Source organism: Anomaloglossus baeobatrachus, chromosome 4, assembly GCF_048569485.1.
Source record: "Anomaloglossus baeobatrachus isolate aAnoBae1 chromosome 4, aAnoBae1.hap1, whole genome shotgun sequence".
Classification (NCBI taxonomy): Eukaryota; Metazoa; Chordata; class Amphibia; order Anura; family Aromobatidae; genus Anomaloglossus; species Anomaloglossus baeobatrachus.
Genome location: NC_134356.1, coordinates 61,258,734 through 61,282,463, shown reverse-complemented (window position 1 = coordinate 61,282,463; position 23,730 = coordinate 61,258,734). Strand labels below are relative to the sequence as shown.

General features: G+C 50.0%; 1 protein-coding gene across 4 annotated transcripts in view; it reads right to left on the bottom strand.

Annotated features, from left to right (window-relative positions):
- The window catches only part of TBC1D9B (TBC1 domain family member 9B), a 188,980-nt gene that overhangs the window by 94,783 nt on the left and 70,467 nt on the right, over window positions 1-23,730 (bottom strand). For all 4 annotated transcript variants that reach the window (XM_075344376.1, XM_075344377.1, XM_075344379.1 and 1 more), the window contains exons 7-11: window positions 22,362-22,592; window positions 21,990-22,133; window positions 13,225-13,375; window positions 11,392-11,606; window positions 11,147-11,264 (exon numbers count right to left, since the gene is read on the bottom strand). In XM_075344376.1, the coding sequence (XP_075200491.1) occupies window positions 11,147-11,264; window positions 11,392-11,606; window positions 13,225-13,375; window positions 21,990-22,133; window positions 22,362-22,592 (859 nt within the window). The remainder of the gene's footprint in view (window positions 1-11,146; window positions 11,265-11,391; window positions 11,607-13,224; window positions 13,376-21,989; window positions 22,134-22,361; window positions 22,593-23,730) is intronic.

The following is a 23,730-nucleotide window of genomic DNA, read 5'->3' as shown; positions in this document are numbered from 1 at the left end:
GGTCTTCTGTGGACGTGCTTTTGTGCGCCAGCTGGATTTTTGGTCCTTGGATGCATGTGTGGATGTATGCCTCCTGACACAAAGCGATAAACTGGCTAGATCTGGTTCTCCAGGGGGTGTATAAGCTCAGAGGGAGGAGCTACACTTTTTAGTGTAGTACTTTGTGTGTCCTCCGGAGGCAGAAGCTATACACCCAATGTCTGGGTGTCCCATAGGAACGATAAAGAAAGAAGGGAATTTTGTTTACTTACCGTAAATTCCTTTTCTTCTAGCTCTAATTGGGAGACCCAGACAATTGGGTGTATAGGCTATGCCTCCGGAGGCCGCACAAAGTACTACACTTAAAAGTGTTAAGCCCCTCCCCTTCTGCCTATACACCCCCCGTGCTCCCACGGGCTCCTCAGTTTTGGTGCAAAAGCAAGAAGGAGGAAAAAGAATTATCAACTGGTTTAAAGTAACTTCAATCCGAAGGAATATCGGAGAACTAAAACCATTCAACATGAACAACATGTGTACACAAAAAAACAGGGGCGGGTGCTGGGTCTCCCAATTGGAGCTAGAAGAAAAGGAATTTACGGTAAGTAAACAAAATTCCCTTCTTCTTTTTCGCTCTATTGGGAGACCCAGACAATTGGGACGTCCAAAAGCAGTCCCTGGGTGGGTAAAATAATACCTCGTAAGAGAGCCGTAAAACGGCCCCTTCCTACAGGTGGGCAACCGCCGCCTGAAGGACTCGTCTACCTAGGCTGGCATCCGCCGCAGCATAGGTATGCACCTGATAGTGCTTCGTGAAAGTGTGCAGGCTCGACCAGGTAGCCGCCTGACACACCTGTTGAGCCGTAGCCTGGTGCCTCAAAGCCCAGGACGCTCCCACGGCTCTGGTAGAATGGGCCTTCAGCCCTGAGGGAACCGGAAGCCCAGCCGAACGGTAAGCTTCGATAATTGGCTCCTTTATCCACCGAGCCAGGGTTGATTTGGAAGCCTGTGATCCTTTACGCTGGCCAGCGACAAGGACAAAGAGTGCATCCGAGCGGCGCAGGGGCGCCGTACGAGAAATGTAGAGTCTGAGTGCTCTCACCAGATCTAACAAGTGCAAATCCTTTTCACATTGGTGAACTGGATGAGGACAAAAAGAGGGTAAGGAGATATCCTGATTGAGATGAAAGGGGGATACCGCCTTAGGAAGAAATTCCGGAACCGGACGTAGAACCACCTTGTCCTGGTGAAACACCAGAAAAGGGGCTTTGCACGACAACGCTGCTAGCTCAGACACTCTCCGAAGAGAAGTGACTGCTACTAGAAAAACCACCTTCTGCGAAAGTCGTGAGAGGGAGATATCTCTCATTGGCTCGAAAGGTGGTTTCTGAAGAACCATCAGCACCCTGTTTAGATCCCAGGGTTCTAACGGCCGCTTCTAAGGTGGAACGATGTGACAAACTCCCTGCAGGAACGTGCGTACCTGTGGAAGTCTAGCTAGGCGCTTCTGGAAAAACACAGAGAGCGCCGAAACTTGTCCCTTAAGGGAGCCCAGCGACAAACCCTTTTCCAGTCCAGATTGAAGGAAGGACAGAAAAGTAGGTAATGCAAATGGCCAGGGAGAAAAACCCTGAGCAGAGCACCACGACAGAAAAATTTTCCACGTCCTGTGATAGATCTTGGCGGACGTTGGTTTTCTAGCCTGTCTCATAGTGGCAATGACCTCTTGAGATAACCCTGAAGACGCTAGGATCCAGGACTCAATGGCCACACAGTCAGGTTGAGGGCCGCAGAATTCAGATGGAAAAACGGCCCTTGAGATAGCAAGTCTGGTCGGTCTGGTAGTGCCCACGGTCGGCCGACCGTGAGATGCCACAGATCCGGGTACCACGACCGCCTCGGCCAGTCTGGAGCGACGAGGATGACGCGGCGGCAGTCGGCCCTGATCTTGCGTAACACTCTGGGCAACAGTGCCAGCGGAGGAAACACATAAGGGAGCTGAAACTGCGACCAATCCTGAACTAAGGCGTCTGCCGCCAGAGCTCTGGGTTCTTGAGACCGTGCCATGAACATTGGTACCTTGTTGTTGTGCCGGGACGCCATGAGGTCGACGTCCGGCACCCCCCAGCGGCAACAGATCTCCTGAAACACGTCCGGGTGAAGGGACCATTCCCCTGCGTCCATGCCCTGGCGACTGAGATAATCCGCTTCCCAGTTTTCTACGCCTGGGATGTGAACTGCGGATATGGTGGAGGCCGTGGCTTTCACCCACATCAAAATCCGCCGGACTTCCTGGAAGGCCTGTCGACTGCGTGTGCCGCCTTGGTGGTTGATGTATGCCACCGCTGTGGAATTGTCCGACTGAATTCGGATCTGCTTGCCTTCCAGCCACTGCTGGAACGCTTTCAGGGCAAGATACACTGCCCGTATTTCCAGAACATTGATCTGAAGCGAGGACTCTTGCCGGGTCCACGTACCCTGAGCCTTGTGGTGGAGAAAAACCGCTCCCCACCCTGACAGACTCGCGTCCGTCGTGACTACTTCCCAGGATGGGGGTAGGAAGGATTTCCCCTTCGATAATGAAGTGGGAAGAAGCCACCACCGAAGGGAGGCTTTGGTCGCCTGAGAAAGGGAGACGGTCCTGTCGAGGGACGTCGGCTTCCTGTCCCATTTGCGTAGGATGTCCCATTGAAGGGGACGCAGGTGAAACTGCGCGAAAGGGACTGCTTCCATTGCTGCCACCATCTTCCCCAGAAAGTGCATGAGGCGCCTCAAGGGGAATGACTGGCCTTGAAGGAGAGATTGAACCCCTTTCTGTAGTGACTGCTGCTTGATCAGCGGAAGCTTCACTATCGCTGAGAGGGTATGGAACTCCATGCCAAGGTATGTCAGCGATTGGGCCGGTGTCAGATTTGACTTTGGAAAATTGATGATCCACCCGAAACTCTGGAGAGTCTCCAGGGTAGCGTCGAGGCTGTGTTGGCATGCCTCTTGAGAGGGTGCCTTGATCAACAGATCGTCCAAGTAAGGGATCACCGAGTGACCCTGAGAATGGAGGACCGCAACTACAGTAGCCATAACCTTGGTGAAAACCCGTGGGGCTGTTGCCAGGCCGAATGGCAGTGCCACGAACTGTAGGTGTTCGTTTTCTATGGCGAAGCGCAAGAAGCGCTGGTGCTCTGGGGCAATCGGAACGTGGAGATAAGCATCTTTGATATCGATTGATGCAAGGAAATCTCCTTGAGACATTGAGGCGATGACGGAGCGGAGGGATTCCATCCGGAACCGCCTGGTCTTTACGTGTTTGTTGAGAAGTTTCAGGTCCAGGACTGGACGGAAGGACCCGTCCTTCTTTGGGACCACAAACAAGTTGGAGTAAAAACCGTGGCCCTGTTGCTGAAGAGGAACAGGGACCACCACTCCTTCTGCCTTCAGAGTGCCCAGCGCCTGCAGAAGAGCCTCGGCTCGCTCGGGAGGCGGAGAGGACCTGAAGAATCGAGTCGGGGGACGAGAGGTGAACTCTATCTTGTAACCGTGAGACAGAATGTCTCTCACCCAGCGGTCTTTTATTTGTGGCAGCCAGGTGTCGCAAAAGCGGGAGAGCCTGCCACCGACCGAGGATGCTACTAGAGGAGGTCGAAAGTCATGAGGAAGCCGCTTTGTTAGCGGTGCCTCCAATGGTCTTTTTAGGACGTGACTTAGACCGCCATGCATCAGAGTTCCTTTGTTCTTTCTGAGACCTTTTGGACGAGGAGAATTGGGCCTTGCCCGCGCCCCGAAAGGACCGAAACCTCGACTGCCCTCTCCTCTGTTGGGGGATGTTCTGTTTGGGCTGGGGTAAGGATGTGTCCTTTCCCTTGGATTGTTTGATGATTTCATCCAGGCGCTCACCAAACAGCCTGTCGCCAGAAATTGGCAAACTGGTTAAGCGCTTTTTGGAAGCAGAATCTGCCTTCCATTCCCGTAGCCACAAGGCCCTGCGGAGTACCACTGAATTGGCGGCCGCAACCGCCGTACGGCTCACAGAGTCCAGGACAGCATTAATAGCGTAAGACGCAATTGCCGAGGTCTGGGTGGTAATGGATGCCACTTGTGGCGCGGCCGTGCATGTGGCTGCTTCAATTTGCGCTTGACCTGCTGAGATAGCTTGCAGCGCCAATACGGCTGCGAATGCTGGTGCAAAAGAAGCTCCGATAGCTTCGTAGATGGATTTCAACCAGAGCTCCATCTGCCTGTCAGTGGCATCTTTGAGCGAGGCCCCATCTTCCACTGCAAGTATGGATCTAGCCGCCAGTCTGGAGATTGGAGGATCCACTTTGGGACATTGAGTCCAACCTTTAACCACGTCCGGGGGGAAAGGATAACGTGTATCCTTAAGGCGCTTAGAAAAACGCTTATCTGGACAAGCATGGTGATTCTGGATTGCCTCTCTGAAATCAGAGTGGTCTAAAAACATACTCTGTGTACGCTTGGGGAACCTGAAACGAAATTTCTCCTGCTGCGAAGCTGACTCCTCCGCCGGAGGGGCTGAGGGAGAAATATCCAGCAACTGATGGATGGACGCAATAAGATCGTTCACTATGGCGTCCCCGTCTGGAGTATTAAGATTGAGAGCGCTCTCAGGATCCAAATCCTGATCAGCTGTCTCCGCATCATCAACCAAGGATTCCCCCCGCTGAGACCCTAAACAATATGATGTCGAGGGAAATTCTAAGCGAGCCCGCTTAGTCGATCTGGGGCTGGGGTCTAAGTCAGAACCCTCAGCCTGGGATGTATGAGATACCCCGGGAGGACAAAGAAGGTCCAACTGAGGGGGGCCAGGGAACAATGATTCACCAGAGTCCCTTTGCTGAGATACCGGCCTGGACTGCAAGGCTTCTAGTATCTTAGCCATAGTCTCAGAGAGTTTTGCAAACTCAGTCCCCGTCACCTGGACAGTGTCAACAGGTGGCTCCCCCTGGGCCCCTCTTAGCATAGGCTCCGGCTGAAGAAGTGCCACAGGGGCCGAACACTGCACACAATGAGGGTCAGTGGAACCTGCCGGTAGTGGGGTCTTACAAGCGGCGCAGGCAGCATAATAAGCCTGTGGTTTGGCACCCCTGCCTTTTGTGGGCGCCATGCTATAGTTTTCCCTGAGTAACACAATAGGGTATATAGCCAGAATGAACTGTGCTCATACAATGTAAAGTATATACAATACACAAATAATGTACCAATATACTACAGCACCATGGGGCTAGCACCAACAGGTGCTGCTTACCAGCCGCCTAAAGCGGTTGTGAGGCCACCAGAGACCGTGTCTGGGTCTCCCAGGATTTGTCCCCCTCTGCAGCGTCCGAGGAGCTGACAGGAATGGCTGCGGCGTCCTGACGAGAGGAGGGAGCTGGGGGCGTGGCCGAGAAAGTGCGGGAACTGGTGCTCACACTGCGCACAGTGAGGGGGGTGGAGTATGTAAATCATACTCCAGCCCTCAGTGCTGCTCGCTCTGCAGCGTCCCGCCCTTCCCCTGCCTGTCAGGGCTGAGGGCGGGAGAAAGGGAAAACTAGGCCGCAAGCAAGCCGGGGACTCTAGTATAAACGCGGCCGCCGTAAAAGCGCGGCCGGCGTGAAAGTCCCCGGCGAACTACAAGTCCCAGCCGCGCCGCAGTCTCCCATGGCAGCGGCGGTTAGTGCGGTCCTACATATAAACACACTCAGCGACGCTGAGTGTGTAATGGCACATATAGACCCGGTCAGCGCCGCGGTCCCCGGTGCACTAGCACACCCAGCAAAGCTGAGGTGATGCCGTGCGCGGTCCCCACAGGGATACAGAATACCTCCAAGATGCAGGGCCATGTCCCTGAACGGTACCCGGCTCCTATCCATCAGGCTCCACAGGAGTTGTGGATGAAGCACGGTCTCAGTGCCTGGAGACCGATAAGATCCCACTTCACCCAGAGCCCTGAGGGGGATGGGGAAGGAAAGCAGCATGTGGGCTCCAGCCTCTGTACCCGCAATGGATACCTCAACCTTAACAACACCGCCGACAAGAGTGGGGTGAGAAGGGAGCATGCTGGGGGCCCTATATGGGCCCACTTTTCTTCCATCCGACATGGTCAGCAGCTGCTGCTGACTAATCTGTGGAGCTGTGCTGTGCGTGTCTGACCTCCTTCGCACAAAGCAAAAACTGAGGAGCCCGTGGGAGCACGGGGGGTGTATAGGCAGAAGGGGAGGGGCTTAACACTTTTAAGTGTAGTACTTTGTGCGGCCTCCGGAGGCATAGCCTATACACCCAATTGTCTGGGTCTCCCAATAGAGCGAAAAAGAAAAATCTGTTTGGCGGTCTGGAAGAGAATTCTATCCTGTAGCCGTGGGAGATGATATCTCTCACCCACTGATCGGAGACGTGTTGAAACCAAGCGTCGCCAAAGTGGGAGAGCCTGCCACCGACTAAGGACGTTGCTGGAGCGGGCAGATAGTCACGAGGAAACTGCCTTAGTGGCAGCACCTCCTGCGGTCTTCTGCGGACGCGCCTTTGGGCGCCAGTTGGATTTCTGGTCCTTAGCTGAGTTCGTGGATGAGGCCGAGGGCTTAGAGGACGACCAGTTGGAGGAACGAAAGGAGCGAAACCTCGACTGATTCCTACCCTGGGCAGGTTTCCTGGTTTTGGTTTGTGGCATGGAAGTACTCTTCCCGCCAGTAGCTTCCTTAATAATTTCATCCAGCTGTTCTCCGAACAGCCGGGACCCCGCAAAAGGGAGCCCAGCAAGGTACTTCTTTGAAGAAGCATCTGCCTTCCACTCTCGAAGCCACAAGATCCTGCGGATAACGAGGGAATTAGCCGAAGCCACCGCAGTGCGGTGAGAAGCCTCCAGCATGGCAGACATGGCATAAGATGAAAAAGCTGAAGCTTGGGAAGTTAAGGTAACCATTTCGGGCATGGATTCCCTGGTGAAGGAATGCATCTCCTCTAGAGAAGCAGAGATGGCTTTGAGAGCCCACACTGCTGCAAAAGTTGGGGAAAACGCGGCCCCCGCCGCTTCATACACGGATTTGGCCAGAAGGTCAATCTGACGGTCAGTGGAATCCTTAAGGGAGGTGCCATCAGCCACCGACACAACGGTCCGGGCTGAGAGCCTAGACACCGGAGGGTCTACCTTTGGGGAATGAGCCCACTCCTTGACCACCTCAGGTGGAAAGGGAAAACGGTCATCAGAACCACGCTTTGGGAAGCGTTTGTCAGGACAGGCCCTGGGTTTGGTCACAGCGGTCTGAAAACTGGAGTGGTTAAAGAACACACTCTTTACTCTCTTAGGCGAGGTAAACTGGTGCTTTTTGCCAGAGAGGGTTGCTCCTCTGATACTGGCGGATTGAGATCCAGTACAGAATTAATGGAAGCAATCAAGTCACTAAGATCTGAGTCACCCTCGGAAAGATCAATGGGGTACATGGAGTTAGCCTCCGAGCCCCCTGTAAAGGCATCCTCCTCATCCTGCGAGTCAGCTCTTGAATCAGAGCCGCGGGATTAGGAGGGAGAGGAAACCCTGCGTCTCCTCTTAGGAGGACGGGGTCTGGGCCCTGATGATGAATCCTCTGTGAGCTCCGTTGGACGGAGGTCAGATGATAGAGATCCTAAGGGACCTTTAGCAGTAGAGGCACCCTGTGAAGGGGGCTGATGCATATTCAAAGTCCTGGACAGAAGTCCCATGGACTCAGCAAAAGACTGGGAGATAGACCTAGAAAAGGATTCTACCCAGGCCGGGGGTTCAGCCACAGGTACAGGAGCAGCCTGAGAGACCACTGGGGGTGAGACTCCAGGCTGTGGCACCGCCAAGTTAGAGCAGACATCACAATGTGGATAGGTGCTCGGTTCAGGCAGCAGGAGCTTACATGCAGCGCATACAGTATAAAGCTTTGGAGCCTTGCTCCTCGTGTGAGACATGCTGCTGGAGTGGGGACTCTACAAAGAGAATGAACCCCAGGGAGTATATACAGAGGTCCACAACCAGAGACCGGTTGTGGCTTACCAGACCGCTGGAAGCGGTGTTGTGTGCCCTCCAGATCCTGAAGCCCGGACCCCCAATGCACAGCACCTCAGCAGGGATGCAGAGTGCAGGCCAGCGCAGAATGAACCCTGTCTGAGAAAATGGCCGCCGGAGCGAGGAGAATGGGGGCGGGACTTGGGGGCGTTCCCGTAGGAAAGCGGGATCTGGAGGGCCATAGAGACCTGCAGGGGAGGAGACACGCACAGCAGTGGGGAGTGTCCCTCCCCTGTGCAGGACGGCCGCCAGAAGGAGCCGTGCCTGTCCCTCTGCATGAGTGACATGCGAGGGCAGTGAACAGAAACTAGGCCTCCGGCAAAGCCGGGGCCTAAATTTGAGCGGCGAGGCCGACGCGCAGGCACCATCGGCGCGGTTCTCGGGCGAAAGCTAGAGAACCCGCCGGAAATGCCAAAATAAATACAGTAAGCACACTCTTCCCATACAATAAAGCACAGGGACCCCCAACATATAAACGTCTCAGGTACTTAGCTGCTGAGACGCAGGGCCAGGTCCCTGGGGATGAGTGCTCCGGTCCAGCAGGGTCCTAAATGGCTGCGGATGGAGACCGGTCTCCTGCCAGGCATGGAGACCGCGCTGGCTCCCACTTCAAGCCAGAGCCCAGGAGGGATGGTGAAGGAGCACGGCATGTAAGTCTCCAGCCTTGGAAATCAACCTTACAACACCACCGACACAGTGGGGTGAGAAGGGACATGCCGTGGGTCCAGACGTGGACCCGCACTTCTTCAATCTCATTCCAAAAAGGAAAATCATATGAGAATGCATGTGTGGATGTATGCCTCCTGAACACAAAGCGATAAACTGGCTGGGACTGGCTCACCAGGGGGTGTATAAGCTCAGAGGGAGGAGCTACACTTTTAGGTGTAGTACTTTGTGTGTCCTCCGGAGGCAGAAGCTAAACACCCAAGGTCTGGGTCTCCCAAAGGAACGATAAAGAAATAAAAAAAGTTACGCCTCTCGGAAGAAGGGGAGCAAAAAACAAAAATGCAAAAAACGGAAAGTGCCTGTGGGCTGAAGGGGTTAACTTTTAGAAAGGCGCCACATTTGTATAGCTGCCTGGACAATTAGTATACATGTTGGTTTCTATGCACATGGGTCACTTTTGGTCCTGCCTTCTGGAGCTTTTGTGACGATGTTCCATGGGTTGATGCCATAGATCAAGTGCAGCGCGGCTTGGCACTGGGTGCAGTGGAGATGGCTGTAACGAGACGCATGCCCCACTCTGTCTCGACACTACTTCTAATAAAATTCAAGTGAGAGGTGGACTTCTGTAGAGATGATGTTACCCTTTGACAAAGAAGGGTTGAAACGTGCATCGGCACCATCCCAGTGGGAATGGCATCTATATCATGGTTATTTTTGTGTGATAGTGTATACTAGTACCTATTCTTATACATGATTTAAAAAGGGACTGTCAGCAGGTTTCTGAAATGTAATCAGAAGAAGCATGCTGTAAGAATTAGAACATTCAGCCCTGCGTGTCTTGTCTCACAGTCCGTTTTTGTTTACCTGCAATGTTAGTAGAAGCCTTTTATCTTTATCATTAGTGGGTCTCAGCTGCCTGAGCTCTAGTCTAACTCCGCCCCTTCTGTGATTAGCAGGTTCTGTATATGGAAATGTACACAAAGCCCCAGGTGGGCAGGGACAGATCACCCAGTCCTGCTACATCCAGAATCTAAAAATCTTTCACTGTGTCAGAATTGCTGCAGCCACTAATCTAAGTAATACATGGTTGAACTCAGGATCTCTTTACCTACATCATGCTGCTCTTAGATGAGGTAGCAAAAACCTGCTGACAGATTCCCTTTAAGGCTTTGCTTTTACGCATATCAGACCAGTATCATTAGCTGTCTCTGGCTCATTAAATGTATTAAATGTTATATTGAATTATATGTCTCTTACAGGCCTCTACTGTTTAGTACTGACCTTTTACTAGCAAGCACTAATTCTTTCCCATTTAAGCATTTTGACCTGTTATTACACTATATATACACTATTTTGATTATTTTATGTTTGTATCAATTATATACATTTTGGTATTGATTACTGTAATCGAATATTCTACTCTCTAGTGATGAAATCAGCTGACATGTGCATGGATCCCCAATGACTCACCGCAGCAGCCAGTGGGGGATTCCCACGAAATGACCAGGGACATAAGTCCCTGATTATTAAGGGGTCAATGTTCTCAAAGGCAAATTATTTACCAGATGGAAGCCAAGTGGAGGGGGCACTCAGCGGCCACAGGCGCTGGGACCACTCTGCGACCACGGGACCACTCTGCTGCACTCCCTTCACATTTACAGGAAAACATCTGCAAGCATTTTTAGGCGTTTTGAAGATTTTCACATCTGCGGAGATTCCATCCTAAAGGCCTCGTTACACACAACGACGTATCTCACGATATATCGCCGGGGTCACGGATTCTGTGAAGCACATCCGGAATAGTTAGCGACGTCGTTGCGTGTGACAGTAAGGAATGACAATTAACGATGGAAAATACTCACCTTATCGTCCATTGTTGACACGTTGTTCCTTTTCAAAAAAATCGTTGATTGTTGATCTCGCAGGTTGTTCGGCGTTCCCAAGGCAGCACACATCGCTATGTGTGACACCTCGGGAGCGCCGAAATACAGCTTACCTGCAGCCGCCGGCAATGAGGAAGGAAGGGGGAGGGCGGGATGTTACGTCCCGCTCATCTCCGCCCCACCGCTTCTATTGGGCGGCCGCTTAGTGACGTCGCTGTGACGCCGAACGAACCACCCCCTTAGAAATTAGGCGGTTCGCTGGACACAGCGACGTCGCTAGGCAGGTATGTGTGATGGGTCCTAACGATTTTGTGCGCCACGGGCAGCGATTTGCCCGTGACGCACAAACGACGGGGGCGGGTACGCTCGCTAGCGATATCGCTGCGTGTAACACCCCCTTAAGAGCTAAAACTCACTTGAACCTGCATTCTGCTTACAGAACAGCAAACACAGGCTGTCATAAAACAGCCCAAGGGCATCCTGACTGCAAAGATGTGAAGGATTTGATTATTTGCTAGTGGATCACAATACATAATAAGTGCAGGTTCCCTAATGGAAGCTACAGTTTATTATTTCAATGAAACAGCTGCTGTTGTTCCCTTACCGACAACCCGGGTGTTGTAATAATCTGGAAGCATCCGCTCACACAAAGACACCAGCAGCCAAAACGCCTCTTCCTCATTGCAGTACAGAAGCAGCACAGAGGTCACTATATTCATGGCCTGCAGAGGGATAGGACGGGAGTTTATTATCACTTTTGTTCATAAACAATCCATATGGTAAAAAAAAAAAAGCAGAAAAAAAAGTAAGTCAGTTTCCTTATCTCTGAAATTGGTATTGCAGTCCTACCTGGCAGTACCCAATATTTGGGTTGCGGAAGGCATATGCGGTCAGCACGCGACGTAACGCAGCTATCCCTAGCTCATTCTGGAACGCAGGGTGCTCGGGCATAGAGCGATGGAGGTCACGTTCTATCTCATCTGTTGCAAGGTTACATTTTCCAGTGGATTTTTCTACTAGGTCGGCATAATAACCAGGGTGAGTTGCCATCTCATTTAAGGCCCCTATGCATATAAAACAGAAAAGGAAAAAAAAAATAAATGGTTACAGTGGCTGTAAACAAACACGTCTCATCGGTTTCTGTAGAAGTGCTGTCAACTGTTTCTCAGGTCTACATAGATAATTATGTATCTGACCCTATGGCTACGGTATCTGGCATTGATACAAATAGATACAAATAGCATCTGGTAAGGGGTTCTGCGGATATACTCCCCAATCTGCTCACTTAAATGCATGTATTTTGGACTAAAAGTAATTTCTACAATTGAGTTTTGGTAAATATTTTGCACGGTTTCCTTTTTGTTTCGCGGCTTCAACTTTGATGTGTTCTATGGTCATAAATCAGCTGAGACAAGCTCAGAAAGAGACAGGTAAAGAGTTACAATCTCTCTGTTAGACCGTCCTGATGTGCTGATAAACCCAAATTGCAAAAATTAATTTTAGCATTAGTTAAATTCCCCATGTTTGCCCCCATAAAAATAAAACCTATACTACTCACCACTGATGCCGGAACGGTTCCAGCGATTTTGGAACTCGCGTCCCTGGGGCTCATGTGATATTGTTATGACACGTGAGCCCTGTGACCAACCAGCGCCGGCTTCCTTCTACCCGCCTTCATATGATTAACAGGAAGTGAGTGCGATGCCTGCCACTCCCTGGCGGGGAGAAGGATGCCAGCGCTGACTGGTCTCGGAGCTATCATGTCATAATTTCACATAGGTCCCAATAGCAAGTTCTGACATCGCTTTAACCAAGCCGGCATCAGAGGAGAGTACAGGCTTTGTTATATTTATGGGGTCTCGCATGGGCAATGAGAAGGGGGTTGTCCAAGTAGTGGACAACCCCTTTAAATGCATTTAAAGGGAACCTGTCAGGTGCAATATGCAGCCAGATCCACGAACAGTTCTGGGTGCATATTGCTAATCCCTGCCTTATTGTCCCTGTATCTAGTAGCATACATAAAAGATCTTTAGAAAAGGTATTTCTAAAGATCCTTTATAATATTGCTAATGAGCGCAGGGGCTAGTCGCAGGGGAGTTAGTTCCTGCGCTGATTCCACTCTTAGCACACTCATAGGGACGTGCCAACATGCTATTCAATGCAGCGTCATCAACGGTGACACGCGTATCTGTGTCCGCTGTCACCGCTGATCAGAAGTCCTGGCACTTCCGGTCATGCGCAGTAGACCTCTCTGAAGCCAAGACGCGTACACTCAGCTTCATACTGCGCATAACCGGAAGTGCCTGGCATTCGGATCAGTAGTCACAGCGGACACAAGTACGGGCATTATCGCTGATGACACTGCATAGAATATCATCATGTTAACATACCCCTGTGGGCGTGCTAAAATGCTAAGAGGGTGAAATGAGTGCAGGAACTAACACCCTTGTGACTAGTCCCTGGCCTCATTAGCATATCATAAAGGATCTTTAGAAATGCTTTTTCTAAAGATCTCTTTATTTATGCTACTATATACAGGGACAGTTAGGCAGGGATTAGAAATATGCACACACAACTGCTTGTGGTTCTGGGTGCATATTGCACCTGACAGCTTCCCTTTAAGTTTAAAAAAAAAAAAAAAAAAAAAAATAATAATAAATAAAAGTAAGGTTTATAGCTGACCTGAGAACAAGAGCCAGAGCTCTCCTCGCAAGTTCTCCGGGATTCCTTTCAGCACCAGGTCCCGTGTCTTAGATGTGCGATACATGCACATGCCACGGCCATACTCAAAGAAGTGAATGTTCCAGGACTCTTCCTTCATTTTCTCCTTAGCCTGCAAAAAGTAAAAAACATACCCCATTTGTCTTACCAACTGAATATAAAATGCAAACGTTTCTATTTCTATATTTCATGCTATTGCTGCAAATAAGCTTTGGATGAAATGCAGGGACATGTTTATTACCATGGTTTAGTTATGCATGTCCTCAAGTGCTTTGTTCTATGTATATGGGTCATGAATTGCGCAGTTAACTGTCAATATACCAATACTGCCCCATAGCCAAGCCTCTTGTTTGTATAAGGCTGCATTCACACATCCATGTGACATCTGTGTACTGTCCATTATTTTTCTCAGACAACTCAAGGATGCATAGAAAGTTTCATTGATCTATAAACACACGTTTTAAAAATGGATCTGCGAGAGTCCGAGCATTTCCTCATCAGTTTTGTGGATCAGACTCAGCCATTAAAGGCTATGGATGAAACACAGAAGACATACTGTGCATTGCAACCTTCCATCCGAGCGTCATCCATTATTAAACTGATCCATTAGTAATAGTCAATATATAAAGTTTAGGAAGTCTACCTGCTTCAGTGAAAAGAATAAAAAAAAAAAAAAGAGAATTTTGTTTACTTACCGTAAATTCTTTTTCTTATAGTTCCGTAATGAGAGACCCAGACCATGGGTGTATAGCTTCTGCCTCCGGAGGACACACAAAGTACTACACTCAAAAGTGTAGCTCCTCCCTCCGAGCATATATAACCTCTGGATAACCAAATATAGCCAGTTTAGTGCAAAAGCTGAAGGAGAATAGCCACCCACAAGTAGATATAGAGCAAAACAACCGAAACAACCGGAGCCTCTGTCTACAACAACAGCCGGTGATAACACGCGGAACAAGAAACTGCCAAAAGGCAACAGGGAGGGTGCTGGGTCTCCCATTACGGAACTATAAGAAAAAGAATTTACGGTAAGTAAACAAAATTCTCTTTTTCTTCATCGTTCCTATGGGAGACCCAGACCATGGGACGTCTCAAAGCAGTCCATGGATGGGAAATAAACAGAAACTGAGAAGTAGGCGAAACCCAACTTCACAAATGGACGACAGCCGCCTGAAGGATGCGTCTGCCCAAGCTCGCATCTGCCGAAGCATGAGCATGCACTTGGTAGTGCTTCGAAAAGGTGTGCAGACTAGACCAAGTGGCCGCCTGACAGACCTGCTGAGCCGTAGCCTGGTGCCTAAAAGCCCAAGAGGCACCGACAGCTCTGGTCGAGTGTGCCTTGATCCCCGGCGGGGGAGGCACTTTAGTACACTGGTAGGCATCAGAAATGGCCGACCTAATCCAACGAGCCAGAGTCGGTTTAGAAGCAGAGAGGCCCTTGCGCCGGCCTGTGGTTAGCACAAAAAGAGAGGTGCACCGCCTAAGAACAGCGGTGCGTGACACATAGATCCAGAGCGCCCGCACCAGATCTAAAGTATGCAGCGCTTTTTCAAAGCGATGAACAGGAGCCGGACAAAAGGAAGGCAATGAAATGTCCTGGTTAAGGTGGAAAGGAGATACCACCTTAGGGAAAAAGTCCGGAGTCGGACGGAGAACCACCTTGTCTTGATGAAAAACCAAAAAAGGTGACTCCGAAGAGAGCGCAGCCAAATCAGAGACTCTCCTGAGGGAAGTTATGGCCACTAGAAAGACCACTTTCTGTGAAAGACGAGACAAAGAGACCTCCCTAAGGGGCTCAAAGGGGGGTTTCTGCAAGGCCGTGAGGACCAGATTGAGGTCCCAGGGATCCAAGGGCCGCCGGTAAGGCGGAATGATGTGAGACGCGCCCTGCATGAAGGTGCGCACCTGAGCCAGCCGGGCGATACGCCGCTGGAACAACACTGACAGAGCCGAGACCTGTCCCTTGAGAGAATTGAGGGATAGCCCTAGCTGCAGACCGGACTGTAGAAAGGACAGGAGGGTCGGCAAGGAAAAAGGCCAAGGAGCATGGCCGGAAGAGCGACACCAGGACAGGAAAATTCTCCAGGTCCTGTGATAGATTTTGGCCGAGGAAGACTTCCGAGCCCGAGTCATAGTGGAGATGACTTCAGGAGGAATACCAGAAGTCGTTAAGATCCAGGACTCAAGAGCCACGCCGTCAATCTGAGAGCCGCAGAATTCTGGCGGAAAAACGGACCTTGTGAGAGAAGGTCTGGACGGTCCGGGAGATGCCACGGCACCTCTACGGACAGATGGAGCAGGTCTGGGTACCAAGCTCGCCTGGGCCAGTCTGGAGCAATGAGGATGACCCGACGGCCCTCCATTCTGATCTTGCGCAGGACTCTGGGCAAGAGAGCTAGAGGGGGAAACACGTAGGACAGACAAAACTGGGACCAGTCTTGAACCAGAGCGTCCGCTGCAAAGGCCTGAGGATCGTGAGAGCGAGCCACGTAAACCGGGACCTTGTTGTTGTGCCGGGATGCCATTAGATCCACTTCCGGAGTGCCCCACTTGCGGCAGATTGACCGAAACACTGCCGGATGCAGAGCCCACTCGCCGCTGTCCACGGTTTGACGGCTGAGATAATCTGCCTCCCAGTTTTCTACGCCTGGGATGTGGACTGCGGATATGGTGGACTTGGAGTCCTCCGTCCATTGAAGGATGCGTTGAACCTCCAACATTGCCAGGCGGCTGCGAGTCCCGCCCTGGTGATTGATGTAGGCAACCGCTGTCTTATGATTAAGGACTGTTTTTAAATTCCCCCTTTTGTGTCCGAAACGCGTCAAGCCGCACGACAAGTCGCATGGCGATTTTGGATGATTTGTGACCCTTTCCATATTTTTTAAACTTTTCAAATAAAGCATGAAGATTTTTATTCATCCATATTGGTGCTGAGTCCCATTCATTTTCTATTACCGTTTTCCCAGTTTTCTACGCCTGGGATGTGGACTGCGGATATGGTGGACTTGGAGTCCTCCGTCCACTGAAGGATGCGTTGAACCTCCAACATTGCCAGGCGGCTGCGAGTCCCGCCCTGGTGATTGATGTAGGCAACTGCTGTCGCTTTGTCTGACTGGACTCTGATGTGCTTGCCCGCCAACAGGTGGTGAAAAGGCTACGAGAGCTAGGAGCACAGCTCTGATTTCCAGCACATTGATCGAGAGAGCTGATTCGGACGGAGTCCAAGTGCCCTGTGCTCGGTGGTGGAGATATACTGCTCCCCAGCCGGATAGACTGGCATCCGTGGTGAGGATCACCCAGGACGGGGCCAGGAAGGAGCGTCCCTGAGACAGAGAGAGGGGCCGAAGCCACCACTGAAGAGAGCCCCTGGTCTGTGGCGACAGAGCCACCAACCTGTGCAAGGAAGAAGTCCGCTTGTCCCAACAGCGGAGAATGTCCAGCTGCAGAGGACGCAGATGGAATTGGGCAAAAGGGAACCGCTTCCATTGACGCCACCATCTGACCCAGCACCTGCATTAGGTGCCTGATGGAATGACGGCGGGGCCTCAGCAGAGAGCGCACCGCCAGATGGAGGGACTGCTGTTTGACTAAGGGCAGCTTGACAAGTGCCGGCAGAGTTTCGAATTGCATCCCTAGGTACATGAGTTTCTGGGTCAGAGTCAGAGTGGACTTGGGCAGATTGACAAGCCACCCGAATTGAACAAGAGTGGTGAGAGTGAGCGAGACACTCCGCTGACAGTCTGCACTGGATGAAGCCTTGACTAGAAGGTCGTCCAGGTAAGGAATCACTGCCAACCCCTGGAGGTGCAGAACCGCAACCACTGCTGCCATGACCTTGGTGAATACTCGAGGAGCCGTGGCTAACCCGAAGGGGAGAGCCACGAATTGGAAGTGTTCCTCTCCGATTGCAAAACGTAGCCAACGCTGGTGTGAAACTGCAATTGGCACATGCAGATAGGCATCTCTGATGTCGATGGATGCCAGGAAATCTCCTTGGGTCATTGAGGCAATGACTGATCGTAGAGACTCCATGCGAAAATGCCGCACCTGAACATGCTTGTTGAGAAGCTTGAGATCCAGGATGGGCCGGAAGGAACCGTCCTTTTTGGGGACTAGGAAGAGATTTGAGTAGAAACCTCCCGGGCGGGAACCGGTACAATTACTCCGTTGGCCTGCAAGGATGCCACAGCCTGAGAGAAGGCGGCGGCCTTGGAGCAGGGGGGAGTTGACAGAAAAAATCTGTTTGGCGGGCTGGAAGAGAATTCTATCCTGTAGCCGTGGGAGATGATATCCCACACCCACTGATCGGAGACGTGTTGAAACCAAGCGTCGCCAAAGTGGGAGAGCCTGCCACCGACCAAGGACGTTGCTGGCTCGGCCAGATAGTCAAGAGGAGGCTGCCTTGGTGGCAGCAGCTCCTGCGGACTTCTGAGGACGTGGCTTCGTGCGCCAGTTGGGCTTCTGGTCCTTGGCTGAGTTAGTGGACGAGGCCGAGGGCTTAGAGGACGACCAGTTAGAGGAACGAAAGGAACGAAACCTCGACTGGTTCCTGCCCTGGACAGGTTTCCTGGTTTTAGTCTGTGGCAAGGAAGTACTCTTCCCGCCAGTAGCTTCCTTAATAATCTCATCCAGTTGTTCACCGAACAGCCTGGACCCAGCAAATGGGAGCCCAGCAAGGAACTTCTTTGAAGAAGCGTCTGCCTTCCACTCTCTAAGCCACAAGATCCTGCGGATAGCGAGGGAATTAGCCGAAGCCACCGCAGTGCGGTGAGAAGCCTCCAGCATGGCAGACATGGCGTAGGATGAAAAGGCTGAAGCCTGGGAAGTTAAGGCAACCATTTCAGGCATAGATTCCCTGGTGAGGGAATGCATCTCCTCCAGAGAAGCAGAGATGGCCTTGAGAGCCCACACTGCTGCAAAAGCTGGGGAGAACGAGGCCCCTGCCGCCTCATATACAGATTTGGCCAGAAGGTCAACATGGCGGTCAGTGGGATCCTTAAGTGAGGTGCCATCAGCCACTGAAACAACTGTCCGGGCTGAGAGTCTAGACACCGGATGGTCTACCTTTGGTGATTGAGCCCACTCCTTGACCACTTCTGGTGGAAAGGGAAAACGGCCATCAGAACCACGCTTTGGGAAGCGTTTGTCAGGACAGGCCCTGGGCTTGGTCACAGTGGCCTGAAAACTGGAGTGGTTAAAGAACACTCGTTGTTCTCTTAGGCAAGGTAAACTGGTGTTTTTCTGCCAGAGAGGGTTGCTCCTCTGATACTGGTGGATTGAGGTCCAGTACAGAATTAATGGACGCAATCAAATCACTAACATCTGCGTCACCCTCGGTCAGATCAATGGGGCACATGGAGGTAGCGTCCGAGCCCCCAGTAAAGACATCCTCCTCGTCCTGCGAGTCAGCCCGTGAATCAGAGCCGCGGGACGAGGAAGGAGAGGGGACCCTGCGTCTCCTTTTAGGAGGACGGGGTCTGGGGGCAGGGCAAGAATCCTCTGTGAGCTCTGCAGAGCGAGCCGTAGCAGCAGAGGCGCCCTGAGAAGGGGGCTGATGCATGCTCAGCAGAGTCCGGGACAACTCTCCCATGGAGTCGGCAAAGGACTGGGAGATAGAGTTAGAGAAGGATTCTACCCAAGCCGGGGGTTCAGCCACCGGGGCCGGAGCAGCCGGAGGGACCACTGGGGAAACTCCAGGCTGAGGCACCACCATGTTAGAGCAGGCGTCACAATGTGGATAAGTGCTCGGTTCAGGCAGTACGAGCTTACATGCAGTGCATATAGAGTACAGCCTTGCAGCCTTGCTCCTAGTGTGAGACATGCTGCTGAGGTGGGGGCTCTGAGCGAGAATGACCCCCAGAGTGTATAAAAAGGTCCACAACCGGAGGTTGTGGCTTACCAGACAGTTTGTGTGCCCTCCGGATCCCACAGCTCGGACCCCCAGACAGATTAGCAGAGATGCTGCAGTCAGCGCCGATCGGTGTGAGAACGCTGATAAAATGGCGCCGGAGCGAGGAGAGGGGGCGGAGCCTAGTCAAAGAGCGGGATCCGGAGGGCCAAGGAGATATACAGGGGAGGGAAACATCTCCTTAGAGAGGAGTGTCCTCCCCTGTGCTGAACGGCCGGTGGGCGGAGCCGCACTGTCCCTCTGCATGACTGACATGCAGGGGCAGTGAAAACAAAACTAGGCCTCAGGCGAAGCCGGGGCCTAGATTTTACAATGCGGCCGGCGCGCAGGCACCCTCGGCGCGGTTCTCAGGTGAAAACCAGAGAACCGGCCGGAAAAGTCACAAAAGTTAAATAACACACTTTCCCCAACAATAAAGTACAAGGGACCCCCAAATAACGTCTCAAATACTTAGCTTGTGAGACGCAGGGCCAGGTCCCTGAGGGATGAGTGCTCCGTCCGGCAGGATCCTGAAAGGGCTGCGGATGGAGACCGGTCTCCTGCAAGGCAGTGAGAACCGTGCTGGCTCCCACTTCAAGCCAGAGCCCGAGGGATGGTGAAGGAGCGCGGCATGTAAGGCTCCAGCCTTGCAATCAACCTTAACAACACCGCCGACACAGTGGGGTGAGAAGGGACATGCCGGGAGTCCAGGCTTGGACCCGCTTTTCTTCAAATTCTTTATCAAAAATCAGATGAGAATGCATGTGTGGATGTGTGCCTCCTGAACACAAAGCATTGAACTGGCTATATTTGGTTATCCAGGGGGTGTATATGCTCGGAGGGAGGAGCTACACTTTTTAGTGTAGTACTTTGTGAGTCCTCCAGAGGCAGAAGCTATACACCCATGGTCTGGGTCTCCCATAGGAACGATGAAGAAAAATACATGAAACTGTGAAGGTGGTCTGAGCTATAGCGTGTTTGTTTATACGTAATAAGAATATCTGTGTATGTAAATCAAAATATAGATGTAGTTGCATAATTATCTATGTGTCTATGTAGCAATTGTACAGCCTTATAATATAATTCAAAGCTGTATAGTCATGAAGGGGTTACCAAGAATAAGTGAACAGATGTACAAACGATGGAAGTCTTTTAATGATGAGTAAGTGTCTTAGCAGTGTTCACACAGAAAGAATGTACAAGGAACAAAAATGTGTTTTATAATATGCTGAGAGAAATTAAGGAGTGGAATACTCCTTACTCCCGGTTTAGCTTCAAGGCCGAAGTGGCATTTTGTATAATTAATTTTTTTTTACAAAATACACGAGTTCAGTTGATGACGCTGGCTGAAGGAGAGAACATGTCTGTATGTTCATTGTCTGATACATTGATATATCGGCACTGATATACAGCTAATACGGCATCGGTCTCTAGATTCCCTGTATGAAGATACCATTAGCTATCTTTATAAAGCATATAGGAACTGTAGGTAACATATAATAGGCAACAACTCAGAATATGCTACAATCTTAGATTAAAGAGTCTTTAAATTTACCAAGTGTGAAAATACCCAAGAAATAGACGTGATTGAAATGTATAAACATTTTATTTTCAATAAATTCATAGGGTATAACATGAAAAATGAAAAAAAGGAAGAACCAGAGTATAAGGAGTGATGAAGGGGAAGAAACCCCACGTGACCCAGGAAGGATACCAGATCTCACAAGTGATCTGCACAAGTGCCTGGATAGGCAGCTAAATGCCCAAATGCAAGTGCAAAAAGTTGCTGGCAAGGAGATAAAAAAAAAAGGTCTCAATGCATAGCCTAACCAGGCAGAATGACTTACCCAGCTAGCAGATCACCAAATTTGACCCAGGGATGCACGTGGGGACTGGTCCCCACGTGCATACCTGGGTCAAATTTGGCTATGTATTGTTAGGCTATGTATTGAGACCTTTTTTATCTCCTTGCCAGCAACTTTTTGCACTTGCATTTGGGCATTTAGCTGCCTATCCAGGCACTTGTGCAGATCACTTGTGAGATCTGGTATCCTTCCTGGGTCACGTGGGGTTTCTTCCCCTTCATCACTCCTCATACTCTGGTTCTTCCTTTTTTTCATTTTTCATGTTATAACCTATGAATTTATTGAAAATAAAATGTTTATACATTTCAATCACGTCTATTTCTTGGGTATTTTCATACTTGGTAAATTTAAAGACTCATTAGCTATCTTTGCCCAAAATCTCTACCTTGACAAAACTAGAATGACATGAGGGGTGGTAACATAGATGTGTGAATGCACCTTAACCTTGTATCAATGAAACGGCAGTGAAAATAGCTGGAACGATGATACTATAATGCTGTGCTTTACAGCCAACCCTTTGCCATATGGATCTCTTTGATCATATATAAATGTATATATAAATATATTATATATGTTACATATACACATTACTGCTATGAAAAACCATGTAAAAATTGAGATACTTAGCCACAAAAATGGCCAGTTTTACGTGAGTCCAACAGGCAACAGCAAGGCAACCGTTTTGTGTTGGACCCCTATAACTAATGCCTCTGTTTGGGTTAAAAAAACCTACAATTTACAGGCAGACAGGAACCTGCTGTCCACCCATAAATTGTACATTTTGTAACCCAAAGAGACATTAGTTTGATAGAGACCCAACAAAAAGAGGTTGCCTTGCTGTTTGGCTCACATAAAACTGGCCATTTTTGTGGCTAAGTTTTAGTTTTTACATGTTTTTTTTTTTTATAGAAGTATGAAGAACTGTAAACAAAAGGGTCCTTTATAGCTTGATAACAGAACAGACATCTAATTACCCATTTCGGACCCTGTTCTTCAGTGGTTTCTCTGGGGAAGAGTTTCAGGAGCCCATGACAGGCTGTGGGAGCATCCGTATTGTTACTTTTCTGAGAATTGCCAGGTCCGTCACCAGTGGGGCTGCTGGGATCAAGCTTTGGCATCTATCGGGAAGAGATGTTAAAAATAATTAGTAAAGACTCCTTGTTTAATAGGACTTGATAAATGTCCAATCTTGAAACGATTAACTGGAAAACGAATCAGTACATCTGGAGCTCACTTATGCACGTTTCATTCTTGCCATGTTCCTTGTTCTCCTCATTGCAGCATAGCATTGTGAGATATAGGTTTAATAACAAAGTTTTCATAGTAATAATTAGAGCTCTCCTCACCTCATATGCGCCATTCCCACTGCTTCCTTTCCGCATGGCCGTCCATTGCTCCCAACCTCCGTCTCCTCCAGCCCTTTGCAGTGAGGTCTTTTGCAGGAAATCTGAGATGCGCTGGACTAGAAAGTTCCTGTCTTTAAGATTGGCGAACAGAAAAGTCATTTTCCCCTTAGTACTGATGGACAATGGCCTGGGAAGCACGTTGGAGCTATCGGCCTTCTCCACTATAGTGACCTGCGGATCAGACAGACAGCACATTAGAGACACTGCTTTTAGTATTTTCATTACAACTGGACCATATATACAGTGTCTTGAAAAAGTATACCTGTGAACTTTTACACCTCTTTTTTCACGTTGCATCCACAAAACTTAAAGGGGGTTTTCCCAAAAACAACTTTATGGTCAAGTTCATTTTAAAATCAATAGATCTTGGAATAATATTGAAAATTCCACAATTGGATGTTTAAGAAAAATGTTCTTGTGCCGAGATAATCTTATATATGTGCCCCTGCTGTGTACTGTGTAATGGCCGTGTCTGACTGTACAGAGATATAGTCTGATCATAGCTCCTGGGTTAGGGAAGAAGCAAAAGAGTATACAGATAGTACAGCACAGGATCAGAGCAGATTCCTTGTGTGAGGTAAAACATGTTTTTTAAAAATGTTTTAACTCACAAAAAACGGATTTTTGTGTACTCACCGTAAAATCGTTTTCTCTTAGCCATCATTGGGGGACATAGGACGATGGGTGTTATGCTGCCTATCAATAGGAGGACACTAAGTAGATGCAAAAGCATAGCTCCTCCTCTGCAGTATACACACCCTGGCCGGGCCAGGCAACCTCAGTTTTAGTACACAAGCAGTAGGAGAAAAAAACAGTAAAAAAAAAAAACTTCTCAACAGAGGAACATGAGAAAAGAAGAGTCATAACCAAATAAGGTACTGAGAGAACCAAGGCCCAACAGGGCAACAGGGTGGGTGCTGTGTCCCCCAATGATGGCTCAGAGAAAACGATTTTACGGTGAGTACACAAAAATCCGTTTTTCTCTGACGCCTCATTGGGGGACACAGGACCATGGGACGTCCTAAAGCAGTCCATGGGTGGGAAACAAAAGAAGACAACATAACCCAAGGACTAGGAACCAGTCCCAGACAGCCTGGAGCGCCTACTGAGAGAGGTGCTCTACTGCAGTTTGCAGAATTTTCCTACCCAGATTTGCCTCAGTTGAAACCTGGGTATGGACTCTGTAATGCTTTGAAAACGTATGTAGGCTAGACCAGGTCGCAGCCTTACACACCTGTTCCACTGAAGCCTGATGCCGAATGGCCCACGAAGCGCCAACTGCTCGCGTGGAATGAGACCGCAGCCTACT